Source organism: Asterias amurensis, chromosome 13 (assembly GCF_032118995.1).
Source record: "Asterias amurensis chromosome 13, ASM3211899v1".
Classification (NCBI taxonomy): domain Eukaryota; kingdom Metazoa; phylum Echinodermata; class Asteroidea; order Forcipulatida; family Asteriidae; genus Asterias; species Asterias amurensis.
In genome coordinates this window covers 4,160,499-4,177,708 of record NC_092660.1, presented here as the reverse complement: position 1 = coordinate 4,177,708, position 17,210 = coordinate 4,160,499, and the positions used below count along the sequence as shown (strand labels likewise).

Below are 17,210 nucleotides of genomic sequence, written 5' to 3'. Positions count from 1 at the left end.
TCAATTCTGGTTTAAAAGACAAGGAAGAGAGCTGCCTCAAAAAAAAAAAAAAAAAAAAAAAGTGACATGAGAAAAAAAAGAAGAAAAAAAAGTCAAGCAAACTGAAAATAAGGTTTAAAGAATTAGAGATATAGGTAGGAATTGTTTCAATGCAAACGGATAATTTCTTCGTTTGGTGTTTACCTCATGGCTCGGAGCCCCACTTTGTATGCCAGATCCTCATCGTAAGGCAGTAAGGTCTGGAACAAATAACGGCCAAACGTGTGCATTGGAACACTCTCTGGTGGCACGTGGTAGCCAAGACCACTCGACAATCCTCCTGGAAGAAAAACGTTATAAAGATGCATTCATTACTATGGTTATTACAGTTGGGATTCTTGACAATGGCGGTTATTATTTCCTCCCCGGACAGTTTGTATACCTATACTTTCATTTGTCCGCCCTGAAGAAAGAGCATTGTAAACGTCCCAAGGCCTGTACGCTTCGTTTAAGAAAGTTTTGTTTTTGTTTTCGAAAGGGCAAGGGCATCAAGTCATTTTCTCCTTGGTAAAGGGCACCCTATGAGGAAATTGTAAATTTCTACTAGAGAGCATTTCAAGGGCACCAGGGTAAGCATTAGCAATGACCAGAGGGCATGGAGGCAATGACATTTGTTGCCTCCATGAATTTCCTTAGTTGCCTTAATGAAGTATCAGGCCTGAATAGTACTAACAACTAACTAACTAACACAATTCACTTTTCTGCCGAGGGAATAAAAAGTCATAGTTCTACCTTCCATGAGCGTTGATGCTTGTCGTTGTAGTACAGCCACCAACATAGGATCCATTGCAATCTCTCGATGTCTGGCGATTAACTCCTCTTCGGCGTGACACGCTTTATCCTGAGCGTAGAGACCCATCGGCATAATCCGCTGCTGGCCTAAGCCAATCAGAACCACCTCGTACGCTAAGGTGAGATACGTTTCTTGTTGGTTGTGGGATCCAGGTATTGCGACGTGTCGATACTGGCGTAGTGTGGAACTGCTCCCTGGAATGTCTGCATTACTTGCATCTGAAGAAGACGAAGTAACAATATAATTAAAGATATTATTTACAAACAGTTAAAGGGGACCAAGTTGGTTCAATGGTTTCTATCCCTGCCTTTCAATGGGTCCCGGTTCGAATTCCACCTCAGACCGAAGCCATGCACGTGAGTTGGGATTTTAGAAACAATTGCCAATGTTAGACTCAAGCCAAAGAGTAGACTTTGGGCAATCAAGTTGGTTCAATGGTTTCTATCCCTGCCTTTCAATGGGTCTCGGTTCGAATTCCACCTCAGACCGAAGCCATGCACGTGAGTTGGGATTTTAGAAACAATTGCCAAAGGTAGACTCAAGCCAAAGAGTAGACTTTGGGGCAATCAAGTTGGTTCAATGGTTTCTATCCCTGCCATTCAACTCTTTGGACCTCGGTTCAAGGCCGGACCGGAGTCTCGCAGTGCGTTTTTCAGTGCCTACTTGACTGCGTAGGTCTTCAGTGTGTTCTCTACAAAAGGTTGGTGTGATGTTTCTACTAGGATGTTTTGCCGACTATATCACTCAAATTCAGATTCATATTCAGTGGTACCTTTCTACCCCAAAGCCAACTACTTTGACACTTTGACCAGGCATGTAACTGCCCGTTGAAAAAAAAAGAGGAACATTTTCGAAGGCACAACGCAAGTGCGTAGCGAGGCAGCCAAAACGCCACGGGACATGAGACCCACAATGGTACCCTAGAAAATGTTGCGATTTATTATGCTCAAAGGTGCATTGTTAGCATGTGTTTTTTTATTTTTATTTTTACCCCGATTATTTTTTTTCTAACGCGGAATTCCGCGAAAATGCAGAAGAGTTGCATGCCTGTTTGACCTTTAAAACTGTCTTTAGAAAACCACAATATTGAACATGTACAAAAACAGAATCTATAGGTATCAGGGAGAAAAAAAAACTTCAAAGTCAAAGAACCAAAAGATACTTCACAGGTTCCCATTAACCCGACAGCTTGAAACTGAACTTTTGATATTTTGGACCTGACATGAAAAGGTCAGATGATGTAACTGCATGGTTGCACAGCAGTTATTACTCAAGTAAGAGTTTCAGTTCTAGAGCAAGTGTTTAATGTACTCTCCTTTTTTTTTATTTGGGCACGGTGGGGACAAGGTCAGACTGATTAGGCCCATGTGATAACAATGATTAGCAATCTGGCTATTAATGGCCAAACGCTGCTTTTATAATATCCCGGGTTCTCAAAAGTGGTTTAGTGAGAGATGCGGGATTAGATCAAGGTGATTATTGGGGTTGAATCAGGATTGATTCATCATCGATGAGCGAGTAACCCCACCCTGATGAGATCAAAACCCAGTGACAGCGACTTTTCCCCCCGTCCCGTCCCTACAGTCTCTTCAAGTGACTCAGGACTGGAACGTCTTGATCATAATTCTATCGCTCGGAAAGATTTAAAAAAGGGGAAAACAATCTGATTTGAATTACCTGAACTTGATGGACTCCCGTCGATGGTCAAGGACGCGTCGAGTAACGTATCCATCAAACAACCAATCGGGTCCAAGGGATGACCGACCCAAGCCTCGGCCGAGCTTCGTGCGTTATTATGAGATGTCTCGTTCATTGATGATGCATTCTGGGAGGAAGCCTTCCGATGTTTACCCTTCCTGCCTGTTTGAGCAAAGAAAAGTAACAAATGCAATTAGTTTGAGGCTTAACCAATCGTCGGAGTATTAGGAGTCCGGAAACTATGCAGATGTATAATTTGTTGCTGAACTTTTTTTATCTTTTTTTTTAAAACTTAGTTCCAAACACACCGGCAATTCGTTTCTATGACTTAACAAGTTCCAGTAGTTAAACATCGATTACAACATGAGGAAAGAAGGTTACTAAGTCAATTTAAGCCAACGTCACATTGAAAGGAAAAAAAACACATGGAACTCTTTGGATAAAGCTCATTCCACTGACAACTTGTTTACAAGAGGAAGGACCAAAAGCTTCAACCAGTCACTTTCCAAAACTATTGTACAAAGTCGAGTGTAAACTTTGGGTGGAAAATTTTTTCATCTTGATATACAGCCTTGGGCAAGTTATCGTGCAAGTGTGAAAAGGGGTCTCGGTTGGTTTCCAGTCCTTGTCTAGTCTAATGAAGTCCAATCCATCGTACATTCTCCATAACATGTTCGGCTTGTCACCAATCAATATCAATTTATGTACAGGAAATCACCAATACAGAACAGCCACAGTTAATTTGCCGACTGACTAAGTGCCTCATTCCCAAAGCTTAACAACGTGTTTCCTGGACCCCCCTTATTCTACCCCCCTCTCTCCCATTTCTCCAAATCGACCGCTCTCCGTTCCTCTCCTTCAGATCCCCGTGTACTTTTTCTCTCTCTCTCTCGGCGCCGTGGCTCTAACAGAAAGTGACTACAATCTAGCCCAGCCCCCTCCTGGTAATTGAGTTGGTTTAAGTACCTTGATCTGACAGTGGCATGCGTGTATGTGGGTGTCATAACACCAAGTACCATCCTTGGGTATTAGTCAAATTATGATAAGCAAGAAGAGCAGGTGTTTTCAGATGATACTACAAGCCCCGGAATCACACAGAGGGCATGGCCTCCATTGCCCTGGTCGTGGTGCCCCTTAGTATCCCATCGATTTTTACGATGGCAGGTCCCCTTTTCAAAATGGAAATAGCCTTGCTCTCTCAAAGATGTAAAAGACCGATCCAGAAGGCTTTGCCCGCGACGCACGTGTGAGCAAGAACACGTGGGGCTCTCCAATGCCTTTCTGCACCACTGCCGCGCGCGCCAAGATACGCGCACGCATGTCGGACCTTAGTGTCGGACCTTCGTTGCTTTGTGATTGGTGTTCTATCGCATTGCAATATATACAGTTTGAACTAATGCCCGACTGGGAATCTAAACCCATATGGGGTTTATTACATTGGATGTGTTTTCTGATTTGCCTGGCACGTTATCTGGTCATGGCCGAATGACGGAGCGAAACCATAGTTTCCTCAGCTGGGTACAAGCAGCCTGTGTCTCCACAAAACTTTTGAGTCTGCTCGCTAAACAGTCTATTTCCTCTGGTTAGTGAGACGCTGATAGAAATAAAGTCTCTGGAGTCTGGGTACCGTTAACAGACACAGGGACATTACCTCTGATTATGCTCCACCTGACGTAAATAGTAAATAATGCACAGTGGCTTGAATGACTCTATAAAATGCACTGGAATCGGAAAGACAGAGTTTGGTCAAACACATGACATGACAAAATACTGGAGGACGTTTTCCCCTCCTGTTTCAATATTCAATGACAACTCTTACTGACCAACAACTTCTAGACTTAAATAAGGATCCTAATGTCAGTGGGTATGCTGAAATAATGGCATTTCAAACTTCTTGTAACACGTTATAAATCAGTGTTAGAGAAGTGGATTATAAAGCAGACTTGTTTGCATCTGAATTTTTTTTACTGATACTTTTTTTCACCAGGTAGACCATTATATGTGTGAACAAAAAACGTGTATTCAGATAAAAGTCTGACATTTCGCACCCCTTTACTAAGGTTATTTGGACTGTGAGTGAGGTTAGATTTGGTATGAATCTCGTATCGATTTCACAAAGGCAGTCCTAACTAAGGACTAGTCCTAGGAGTTATTAAAAACTTAAAGCTAGTCCTACGTTAGAACGAGTAACTCGAGATAAGACTAGTCTCAACTCTTTGTGAAATCCACCCCTAAGTCACCCCCGTCCAGATTGTCATAATAATTATTGCATCACAACGCAAAGATGACTGGCCTGCCGGTGTCTGACAATGTTGGAGTTGTTTAAAGAGCAGACTTTGACGTTCGGTCATCAGGATTATTAAGAGAGTCATTGAGTAGGGTCCGCACCTGCCTGTGCACATCAGCACTTTCTACATCATCAGGTAAATGGAACAGGTGGGATCAGATGACCTCAGGAGAACTTTCTCATGCCAAGCTTGTATGGTCTTTCTCACGCCAAGCTTGTATGGTACCCCGACTGTACATACTACCAACATGGTAACAACAGTGGAAAAGAACCAGACTGTGATAGACATCAAGCCTCATTTTCAATAAGTGCCCCCTCCCCTAGAGTGTCTTAATTGTGTACTTGGAATCATAGAAACTCTTTTTCTGGGGTGGGGGGGTGTACTTCTGTACAAGTGGGGGGAAAAACTGTGTAAGAATTTGGAAGCAAAGGGGTGCCAGAATTTAACCTCATGGACACATATGTTATTTAAGAACTTTCATCTTCAGTAGTTGTGAGTTGTTAATTTCTACAGGGGCATTTCAAGAGCACGGAGGCAATGAATAAGGGGTATGGGGGCAATCGCCATATGCCTCCATGGTGTATCAGGTATTTATGCTTCATAAGAAGATATGACCCCCAACCAACACAAGATAATACAAAAAGAAAACGCTATGGCATCCAATGTGGTTGACATAACCCCCTTACTGCGCAGTGATTCAATCCACCAAGGGCTTTGGTTCATCGCTCTCAAGGTCTTAATGCTATTTTATCAAGGGTGTCCACAGAGTACAGACAGTCTAGAGTTAACTCCCCCACCCAGCTCTAATGACTGCTTATCCTTCCTTCCACACTGCACCCCTCTCAACGGGATATCGTCCAATATCATGGAGTAGACGTAAATTACTACCTACAGGCACCCGGTTTCAGCTCCTAAGATTTTAAGCTGTACACTGACTACCTGCACGTGCATAGCCTTTCGTATTTTCTGTGTGTGTGTATGTGATAGGTTACGTGCGGGGAACAAACCAAAGTCTGTCTCAGGCTCCTCTGATAACCCTTAAAAGATTTAACACACCCTTTCAGAAACAGAGAGTCTGATACAACGATTTCCTTTTCTATTCCGTTTTGATAACTTTCCAAGCGGATTTGGTGCTCATATGAACAAGCTGGTCGGCTGGGAATCTTCCATTCCCAGATACCACGTTAAGTTGTACTACACGATCATGTCTTAAGCTTTTGAGTGTTTGTTCGTGTCAAGCCCGGTTCATACTTCCTGCGAATAAGAATGCGATTCAAATTTTGACATCACAGAATGTTTCGCAGGAGTTGAGCACAACCCAACTGACGCGAATTATTCACTGCGATTCATGATGTCAAAATTGGAATCGCATTCGCATTCGCAGGAAATATGAACTGGGCTTACCACAACTTCACCTGGCGCTAAACAAACTTCACCAAATTTGCTGTTTTAAGCTTAAGTGTCTGTTTGTGTAAAGCAACTTCATACTTTGCTCTAAAAACGAACTTAAAAATTTGCTGTATCATGCTCTTCCCTCGGAATGATTTAAACATGACAGGTAATTAGCAGGTATTACAGGTGCTGACAGCATGGAGGAAGGAACCAGACTTAAGACCCAGGAACCAGTCTTCAAGATGACAAATGACATAAGGGGAAGGTGGGTTTATAAGAAGGAATTGTCTGTGAATTGTCTCAAGCTTTACATGGCCCCTACTGACAACTACGGGAAGGATACTTAGAAGAAATTAAAAACTCAATATCTGTCACCAAGATAACATCTTTAGTCTTGTTCCACTGGAACCGACACAAGTTAGAATTTCAATTTAATAGCGGCACGTGGTTAGTCTCAAAGAGTAATTAACCATTTAAGGCCGTCGTACTCACAACAGGTAAATTACGCCAGAAACCCTTTTAACCAACCAGGAAAAAAGATGTTACAACTTTTTGAGGGGGACAATTATCTGTCTGAGGTGTTTCCTTTTTCGGATGAAAAAAACAAACTGAGTGGGATTTTTTTTTTAATTCGAGGTCTAACAAGAACCTGTCATAATTGATTCTGACAGAAAATTTTTGAGCAACTCTTCATGATAATGTTCCAAGTCAGAATAGTTTTGAGTGGCTTGTTATATAGCGCTCAAATCAGTCACTCAGTGGTACTCGTGGTGCTATTGTTTTTGGGTGTAAAGCGCATTGGATCACTTTTTGGAATTGCGCTATATAAGAGTTTTTTTTATATTCATCATTCAGTGTTTTTTCTGCAAGGTATGCCGAGCTACCTTGTATGAAACCATGTGGCATTATGTAATGTTTTACAATGTGCTATGGCTCCATATGCAGCCGATCAAATCAAGAACACTGGGGCGGACCCCTTTTCTTTATGATAAGTACAGGCCTCGAAATTAAACCCACGGGTGCACAGCAATTGCCGTGGTGCCCTGTGCTTTGGCTGTGTTGCCTCTTGCAAAAATCCAACACAAATTTCAATTTCCTCATAGAAGTCTCCACTACCAGAGGACATTTGCATTCAAATCCATGTAGCCATGGAAGTTACTATACATGTAATGAAACTTCTAAATTCATACATCACAAGGCTCTAACTACTCAAGCTGGGGGAGATTTCTAAAAAGGGAGGGGGGGGGGAACTTACTTGGTTTGAGTTGCTTTAAGCTGTCTCGTTGATATTTCTTAAGATTCCTGACGATACTGACAGCTAATCGTAGGGCTTTCCTTGGGTAGCCATGGGATCTTAATGCATCTACTCTGGCACAGGCTGTCGGTAGATGTTCTGATACAACAGGCAAAGAAAGTAACAGAAAAATACAAACTTTACAGGAAAGTATTCTCACGAAATAATATGAAAGTTATTTTATTGAGCTCAACCAAATATTCTAGTCCCTTTTACACTGATAGAAATGGAAAACAAAAGTACTGATCAGAATTGTAGAATGAAGGCATTTTTCTTAAAAAGGGGTTTTAATACTTTTTTTAAAACAACAAGGGCTGCCCCACGTGTATAGGTTTCTAAAGCTATTTCAGGCTCATTAGTTATACTTTTGCTGATTTTTCTAAGAGCACAAACATTAGGAAAACAGACTTAAATTAACTGTAAATAGTGGTAAACTTGCAATATAATCATGTAAAAAATCTCTTTTGAAGGAGTAATGGTTCTGAAAGAGTCGGTTTGGTCTCATCTTGAGTCTCAGACTTAAAGGCAGTGGACACTATTGGTAATTACTCAAAATAATTATTAGTATTAAACCTTTCTTGATGATGAGTAATGGGGAGAGGTTGATGATATAAAACATCATGAGAAACGGCTCCATCTGAAGTGCCATAGTTTTCGAGAAAGAAGTAATTTTCCACAAATTTGATTTCGAGACCTCAGATTTAGAACTTGAGGTCTCGAAATCAACCATCTAAACGCACACAACTTCGTGTGACAAGGGTGTTTTCTTCTTTCATTATTATCTCGCAACTTTGATGACCGATTGAGCTCAAATTTTCTCAGGTTTGTTATTTTATGCATATGTTGAGATACACCAACTGTGAAAGCTAGTCTTTGACAGGTACCAATAGTGTCCACTGCCTTTAAGTAAGAAAAATAACATGCCTGCAAATTTGAACAGTGTTGTATGCAATAACTGTCAGACGATAACATCAATAAAGACATTACTGATGCTTGTTTAAACTTGAGTCGTTTTCAAGAAAAACAATAATCACTTCTTGAAACTGTGGGTGGTGGGGGTTAAAGAAAATCAGCTGAGTCACAATTCTTATTGATAAGAGCCTACATGTTTTTCAGACCACGAAACACCCATTCTTTAATCACCAAGTACATGTATGTTTATATTAAAAAGGTCAGTGGACATAAATTAATTTTATGCTTGACTTTATTTACACAATTTAAAAACAGAGCGGGGCTCGATCGAGTCTTTGTCCCTGTTCAGAAAGAAAAAACTAAAGTCTCTGGCAATCTACTATGAGTCACTTATTTATATATCTAGTTCATATCAACACCCTGCGTTGCGTGTATAACCCTGTAATTCACATGAGTGGAATCACACAAAACCCATGGAGCCAGGTTCTAGTTGATCCCGTTAACTGCACCACTAAACAGCATAGGGGGATTGTAGCCGGGCTCCCTGCTAAAACACGATGCCGTGGTTGGAAGCAAGTAGTACCCTAAGGATGTAGGCATGGCCTGTGTGGGATTTGCATAGCATTACACACATGGGTCGTTTCACAGAAGGATCCTGGACTTGGTTGTGCCCAAAATTTAATCCACAGTCCAGATTATAGCATGATAAACTTCATTATCAATAATGAATATTCCAAACTTTCTCTTTCCACTACTAAACTGCATATTTTATATACCTGACTCCGATTGGTGGAACGAAAGCTCTGTGGGATTTTCTAGCTCTCATAATACTACAGGCCTTTTTTTTTTTTTATCTTTGAGGAATTTTTTGTTTCGGTAAACAAGAGAAGGTGACACCGAAGCCGCTCTGGCCAAGATGTCTTTCGGTTACTAACACCCACCCAATGCGATACCTTGGACATTTTAATATACATGCCTTGGAGTGATATATGCCATAGTGCACTGCACTAACACGGTATGTGGGATAGCATGGCGGGGGCTAGGCTAGTGCAACAACGCCTGCAGGGAATGTACAGCCCCAAATGCAATGCATATTGGGTAAAGTGGCTTAACGGCAGCGGCTAATTCAACCAGCGGTGTTCGTTGCTGCATCATACCGTGGCTACCCCCATAGGCCTAGCAGGGTCTTCTTGCATAGAGGGAGAAACCTTGGTTGGGTTTAGACATAGTACACTGAACTGTGCCTGTTTGATATACAGGTCAGCTCAATGGGACAGCGTCTCATTTTGGCTCATTTTCATTTCATTTGGAGGTTCACTCGATAAGGACAGGCGAGGCTTTGGACGTGTGACATTTCAATAACAACAAAACAAGAAACTTCAAAAGGTCTTTCCTGTACTAGTATTGTTACAGTACAAACTATTGAATTCTGTTGCCATTTCGTGGAACAAAACAGCTTATGGAATACAAGGAGAACGTATGTTCTTCTTTGGTTACGTGTGGCAATAAATTATAAAGTCTGCTTCAGTTTCAATGCAAAAAAAAATACACAGCAGAATAAATGAACAGAGAGTAATTTGAGTTGTTGACGATCCCACCTAATACATAAAAGATTTGATGCAATCAAAATTTATTGAAAACGTGCCGTTTTGTTCGACAGTATCAAGGACAAAATTGAGAGATGCACTTTTTAATTCAACTTTAAAAACATAAAATTAGGTCTCTACACGGAAACTAATCATAAAATGTAAATGCGCTATCCCTTGCGTTTAAAGGCACAAGGCCAATATAGGAAAGTACACAACCCCAGGCCTGATGGCTGCATGTTGAGATATGGTCGGTGGCTCCGAAGATGACTCGAGCAGAACCACATCGCTTCATCATCAAAGTTAAATGCAGATAGTAGTCAAGCCACACACACACACACATGTGTGGCGTCTTAAAAGCCCTGCAAGCAGTTTGGTGCATCTGTGGTGTGTGGTGATGGGTCTACACTGGTGATAAGGGACTGCAATTAACTAATGAACACAGACCATCCATATACACACACACACACACACACGCACACGTCAGTCAGGAGTACAGATTTGTCATAACGGACGGAGTAATACCACACACGTTCATGAGGGTCAGCATCGGCTGGTACTCGGCAGTTTTTCGCGGTGTCATAGTTAATTAATCACATTGTGTCCCTGTGTATAAGGTTTCTTGTGCACAATAAATTACTATTACAGAAGTGTAAACGTTGAAGGATCCAGTATCATATACACACGCTGTTTCTTGTAGTATTACTACCAAGCGGACAGACTAAACCACAACGTCAACCTTCTGCACAAGCGAAAGAGGGTATCGATAAAACATTATTATGCAAAGTGGTATACCGATGGACTAAATTATTTCTTCGACTGGTAGAGGGTGGGTGAGGAACCTTAAAAGGTTATCGCCATCCGGGTTTCTAAATTATCTAACATAAATACTCACCGGACCATAGCTGATGACCGTCGGAGTCCAATCCCCCGACCTCTGCATCGGAGTGGTGTAAACTACTGTGGTATAATTTATTATTGAGGATGCCTTGTAGATGATTGTCGAGCCACTGTAAGTCGCAGGCTTCAATGGCTCGAGTGAAGATCGTCCGAGGCCTGTCTGCGTCTGCAGCAGCTGATGACATTCATGAAAATAACATGACATTTTTAACGGAGGTTATTTCAACAACTACTCACGCCTTTTATTTTTATGATCTTTTTTAATGAAAAGTAGAGAAGTCTCTCGAGTTCTGAAAAGTCTACTCTGATGTAGCAGAAAACAGTTGACTCTCTTTATAATGGAGTAGCTGTGACTGGCCAAGTTAACTCTTTACACCAGGAAGAGTGTTTAAAGAGGAGAGCAAAAAAAACCAAAAATAAACAGGACTTTAGAATGTTCTGTTTAAAAAGCAAACCTCTTTTCAAGAGTACTCTTTATAACGAGAGCCAACTGTATAGAAGACAAGTTCTCATTAGAACATAGTCGACAAAGCAATAAAGACACACACATGGTGTTACCACAAACGGTAAACCAAATATACATTCCTTTTTATCATTTTCAAATCCGGAGGAGAATTTGCTTAGTATGTGGACAGCAATTGTTGGAGAGAACAAAGGAATGTTGACTAGTGTGAGACCGAAACTAGTTGGTCTGCTTATGCAATATTATTTGGTTCTGGGAATCCACTTCAGTAACTTTACACAGAAGGGTGTTCAAAATGGTATTAAGAAAACAAGAAAATTAGAAAGTGGATTTGGGGAAAATTTAAATTGCTCAATCTGTTTTACAACTTCAACTCCCAGTTTGCTATTGTACAGTATCAAGAATCAATGGGAGAGTTAGTATTTGAAACTGTAAGAAAGCCCAAAACATTTTATATGAATAGATTTTGTTTTAATGAAAACTTTAGTGGTGTGTCACGCTTTCACTTCTAATTTGTTTTTGAAACTTGCAGTTTGAAACCATGTGTAAATCTTTTTGGGGGAGCAATGGCTCTGAAAACTGAGCAGAGTACACTGTTTGAAACATTAAGACCACCCAGCGGCTCTTTTCAGTGCCAACACTCCTCCCACAAGAGCTTTCACAAATGGTTGTACCCTCATGTTTACTATTTTGTGGTTAACCCTTTCTTTAATTTCTCATTAGATAATGTGTTTATCAGATTAGCTACATACCTACATTACCATGTCAATGACAAATATGTTTCCTGTTTAAATGGCAGTATGAGTGATGGATAATGAATGTTATAATATTCACCTGGTGGGTTGTTCAGCACACCAACAAGAGAGGGATTGGTCAAATTGTTTCTTGCATCAGCGTCTTCCAGGGGGCAAAGGTCGTTGGATCCCCACTGTACCAGCTGTTCCTTCCATGTCATCTTCTCCCTCTGGGAGTAGCCAGGATTCATCACCACGACCATCCAGAGCAGACCTGTCAAAGGGGAGGGAGGGAGGATGCAAAAAGAAAGAATAAGTAACAAATGACTTCACACAGATTGTGAAAATTCCTTGCACAGATGTGCACTAATAATATCGGATTCTGAATCAGCATGGGAGGGGTCGGAGGGGGTTGGTTGGTGGAGCGTAAAACTAAAAAGAAAGGTTTGCCCAAAGGTTCCCTAATCTATTAAACGTGGGGGGCAGCAGGGCTTGCCCTTTAATTCCTTTAGGGACTGGCCAGCCCGACCAGTTGTCATAACACTAGTCTGTCAGTTTTTTTACCTAGTCAATATTTCAAATGAAACATGGATGCTTTTCAACACTGTACTAGCCAGCCGGACCACTTGAAAGAGAATTGTGACTGGTCCTCCAGTGTTTAAACTAGTATTTGGCCAGTAAACCACCATTGAGGGAGATTGCACTGGGCAGAACATTAACCAAATTTAACTTACAAGAGCATGCCCCCTAATATGAGCAGAAACTTTATACTTTACAATAAAATGGTTTCATGCATGTGATGAGATGAATGTAGGAATTCCCTGAAAATGGCTTGTGACACACTGGGCTCCCCTTTTATGCAAGACCCGAAACCTCCCACACATTGCAATTCAAGGGGGTTTACAGACTCTGGGCAACACCAGAAATACAACACTAGGGCACAATGTGAACTAGTTCTTTCTTCTTTTGGTGATTGCTTCACTTCTTTTCAAGAAAATCTGAAGTCTCCATGCAATTTTAAGAAAAATCCTAAAACCAGGTAAAAATCACACCCCTGCAATTTGCATCTTCCCTTGGATTTTATGAATCAACTATTCTGCTCACTTTGTCAGTCTTTATAATTCTGAATGCTGTATGGACCGTTTGTATAGTCTATGAAATGGATTCCAGATACAACACTACACACATAAACCACAGCACTTCCACCATTTTTAAGCGAAAAATTCGCTGACAGATTGACAGGAAAGTATGCGTTTGGCGTCGTCTTAATTAAAAACAAGCGAGATGATTTATTTCTTTAGCTTTGAGACGAGAGAGCTACTCAATGGTAAAAGTAGTGACGCAAATATCCTGCTAAAGTGACATGTAATATGAGTGTCATTTTCGCAGATAAATACTGCAAAGCCTTTATCACAAGACAGCTATTTAACAGGGGTCATTTGCTAAATTTTAGCTAAGCCTGTGATGGCTACACATGTAATATGAGTGTCATTTTCACAGATAAATACTGGAAAGCCCTTTCCACATGACAGCAATTTAGCATGGGTCACTTGCTTAATTATAGCATGGCTGTAAAATTTGACAAATTGCGTTTTGTGTGAAAGGACGACAATGCTTGGACTGTCCAAGGTCCCACATGAAATCTTCACAAAATTTCTGTCCTTTGTGGAAATTTCTAAAACTTACTGTCGTTTCATACGAGGTGCATTGGTATAATTTTACAACCATGCTAAAATAAAGCAAGGAAGGGACCCATGTTAAATTGCTGTCACGTGAAAAAGGGCTTCAGCCTCCAAAGAACATATAGCCGAGAGAACTTTGGTTTGGTTATACAGATCAAAGTCTCGCACCGTCAAGTTTAACAGAGTCCCTGCTACTGTTCATTGACTTCTTATTAGCTAGTCAGAAATTCTCGTTAACAAGTCATAAATTCCTCATTAGCATTCCACTCATTAATTAATCACCACGGACCATCAGCTCTTTTCGCAGCAAATTTGTTTTTATTCAAGCTAAACTTTCCAATGATGCATTTTTTTTTTTCTCTTGGAGAATAGCTTCAATGCTTTTTAATCACCAAAGTAAGGGGAAAGTGTTGGTGTAGTGGCACCTTCAATGGATACAAACCGCTATTTAAAGGCAGTGGACACTATTGGTAATTACTCAAAACAATTATTAGCATAAAACCTTACTTGGTAACGAGTAATGGGGAGAGATTGATAGTATAAAACATTGTGAGAAACGGCTCCCTCTGAAGTGACAGAGTTTTCGAGAAAGGAGTAATTTTCCACAGATTTGATTTCGAGACCTCAAGTTTAGAATTTGAGGTCTCGAAATCAACCATCTAAACGCACACAACTTCGTGTAACAAGGGTTTTTTTTCCTTTCATTAATATCTCGCAACTTCGACGACCGATTGAGCTCAAATTTTCACAGGTTTGTTATTTTATGCATATGTTGAGATACACTAACTGTGAAGACTAGTCTTTGACATTTACCAATAGTGTCCACTGCCTTTAAAACCCATTTGTATTTCAATCTGAATAGTATGACTATAGCGTTCAGAAATCTATGTACAAAGCGCCAAATAAATATTATAAATATTATAATTATAATATTATCATTGACTTGAGGGATGAAAGATAAATTGACTAGAGTGGGACTCGAACCAACCTTCAGATTAACGTGCCAGCCCTCTACCAACTGAACAATCTATACCTTGGCAGTCTATTTTGTCAATATCTTTGTTCGGGGTCGCCAGTCAACAACCATACGACGGTTAACCGATAACAATTATTATTATTAATAGTATTTATTTTGTCCATGTTATATATTTTTCTCACAAATCAAATCTTCCGTTTGGTTCGCCATTCTCAACGGGAAACTAAGTCTTTCCCCCGCTTCCACTGTCCTTAAAAACAAACATGGCGTCCTCCAATCAGCGCAGCCAGCAAACAATACAATCCCATCCCTCCAAAACAATTAAATCCTTCATTAAATCAGTGTGTCTACTCCCAAGGTAAACTCACGCTTTACTCTTTTAAAATCTCGCCCGTGTTTTCCGACCAGAAATAAAACAGAAATTACGCAGAGGGAAATTTTATCCTAAAAACATGCATATCGAATTACAGCATCCCCATTAGAAAGCCTAACATTAACATGCATTGTTAGGTTCCATTGATTTTGTAATGGATTGACTTTATACAGCTGTGGCCGCCCAAAGACAAGGCCAGCTATTGTAAACATCTTAGCATCCCCAGAAAAAGAAAAAAAAAAGGAAAAAAAAACAGACACAAAATTTTCATTTCATTTAATTTTTTATATCTTTGGCAATATAGCAGCTATGTCAACTCCCTAGTATGTGGGCAGACTATAGCCGAGATGAGGTTGACGACGTTTCTCACAGTACACCGGTTTGAAGTTGATAGCATCATACAGTGTGGAAAGGAACCAACAGCAAAACAGATGGCGTACAAGCACTGTGCTTAATGCTACATTGTACATCACTTCAATGCATTCAGTGTTTATGCATAGCATACACTCGTCAGCAGCAGCATACAACCGTACGCTTGTCCACCGTTGTGCCCCTGTAGTACTGTCAATATTGTACCGTTGTGCCGGTAACAATTCAGTGCTGCACTGCTGGTGTTAGCTACCATTAGGTCGGGGGGACAATGTACAAGCATGCTTTTGTTAATCAGTCTCCATTTCTGATTATATGTTCAGTTTCCATCTGTTTCCAAGCTTGTCCCGACAGACACTAGACGCTATTATTTTCAATAAATAACAAAAACATGAAAAGAGAAGTCTGATTGGGGTTTCTATGGGAAAATGTGAATGCCGTGCACTTTTTCTTTATTTGGTTTTAGCAAATTACGACATCTGAAACACAGTAGGTTCATTCGAATGTGCAAGGAATGATTGTGAGTTGGGAAAATTGCTGCTAAGAAATAAGGTCCAGTTTACATGTTTCTTTCACGCTATTCACGCGGAGAAAAAATGAACAAAAATATCAGTTGAAAAGAAATGAATTGAGGTAGCAAAATAAAGACATTGTATGCGAAACAAATGTGTTAAAGGAGGCAGGGCAACTTGATTTATCCATTTGTATCAAGTGTTAAGTTTAATTTGTTTTTACACTAACACAGTGTATTAAGCTTAGTTTTTTCACAGGACTCGGGGAAAGTACTGAGTATACAGTGCTACACACATCGGTGTCTATGGGTACAAAAATGTATTTATAAAAAGTTAATAAGCTTAGTATACTCAGTACTTTCCGAAGTTCTGTGGAAAAACAGAAGGAAAATCACTCGGGTAGGATTCAAACCCAGCGTTAAGTTGTTGCTGCTAAGTGCCAGCCACATTCATAACTCTGTCTCAACATACCTGAAGGTCACCTATGGCCCCTCGTTTGTTAGCTTTGGTGCCCCTTTAAAAGTTTCCCATTTTGCATCTTGATTTAACGACGAATGTCTTATCTCGCACGAAAATGAAGCGTCATATCTCAGCACAACTTTTTTTAAATTTTATATCCAGGCTATTTTAAGGGAGATAAAATATAAGAGATAAAACATGTTGACAATTTCAAACCAGCATGTAATGTGAGTGCTATTTTACAACGATGAGATTTGACTGAAATAGAAATTCACGAAAATGGCTTGCAGGCGTGAATCCCCACTTATTCTAGACCCCAAAACCTCTCAGATGTTACAATTCAGGTGGTCTACAGACTGAACTGACTCTAACAACCCCTATGCATCACAAGAAATTCAACACTACAGGTTTGGACACAATTTGGGTGATCTCTTTCTCCCTTTGGGGACTGCTTTACCTTTTTCAAGAATATTGGAAGGCTCAAGAAGATTTTGAGAAAATCTTGAAATCCGGAAAAAAAATTCTGAGAAATCAAAATGGCTGTATATTAGAAGGAAACAATATTTTCGTGCTGATGAATCAATTTTACAGTTTCAAGAAACATATCTTGGAAACTTGAGGTACACCTCAGCATCCCATCAAAAAGCAACAAATAAAGAGGATTCAAGGTGTGCTTTGCAAACGCCAACATTTGCATCTTGCAATCAGGGAGATTTTGTCCAACAATCATGGAGATATTT

At 40.3% G+C, this 17,210-nt stretch overlaps 1 protein-coding gene across 1 annotated transcript in view; it reads right to left on the bottom strand.

The window, feature by feature from the left end:
* The window catches only part of LOC139946496 (zinc finger SWIM domain-containing protein 6-like), a 67,645-nt gene that overhangs the window by 10,748 nt on the left and 39,687 nt on the right, over positions 1-17,210 (bottom strand). The window contains exons 5-10 of the mRNA XM_071944175.1: positions 12,200-12,373; positions 10,898-11,077; positions 7,466-7,603; positions 2,510-2,692; positions 772-1,050; positions 184-319 (exon numbers count right to left, since the gene is read on the bottom strand). Of these exons, the coding sequence (XP_071800276.1) occupies positions 184-319; positions 772-1,050; positions 2,510-2,692; positions 7,466-7,603; positions 10,898-11,077; positions 12,200-12,373 (1,090 nt within the window). The remainder of the gene's footprint in view (positions 1-183; positions 320-771; positions 1,051-2,509; positions 2,693-7,465; positions 7,604-10,897; positions 11,078-12,199; positions 12,374-17,210) is intronic.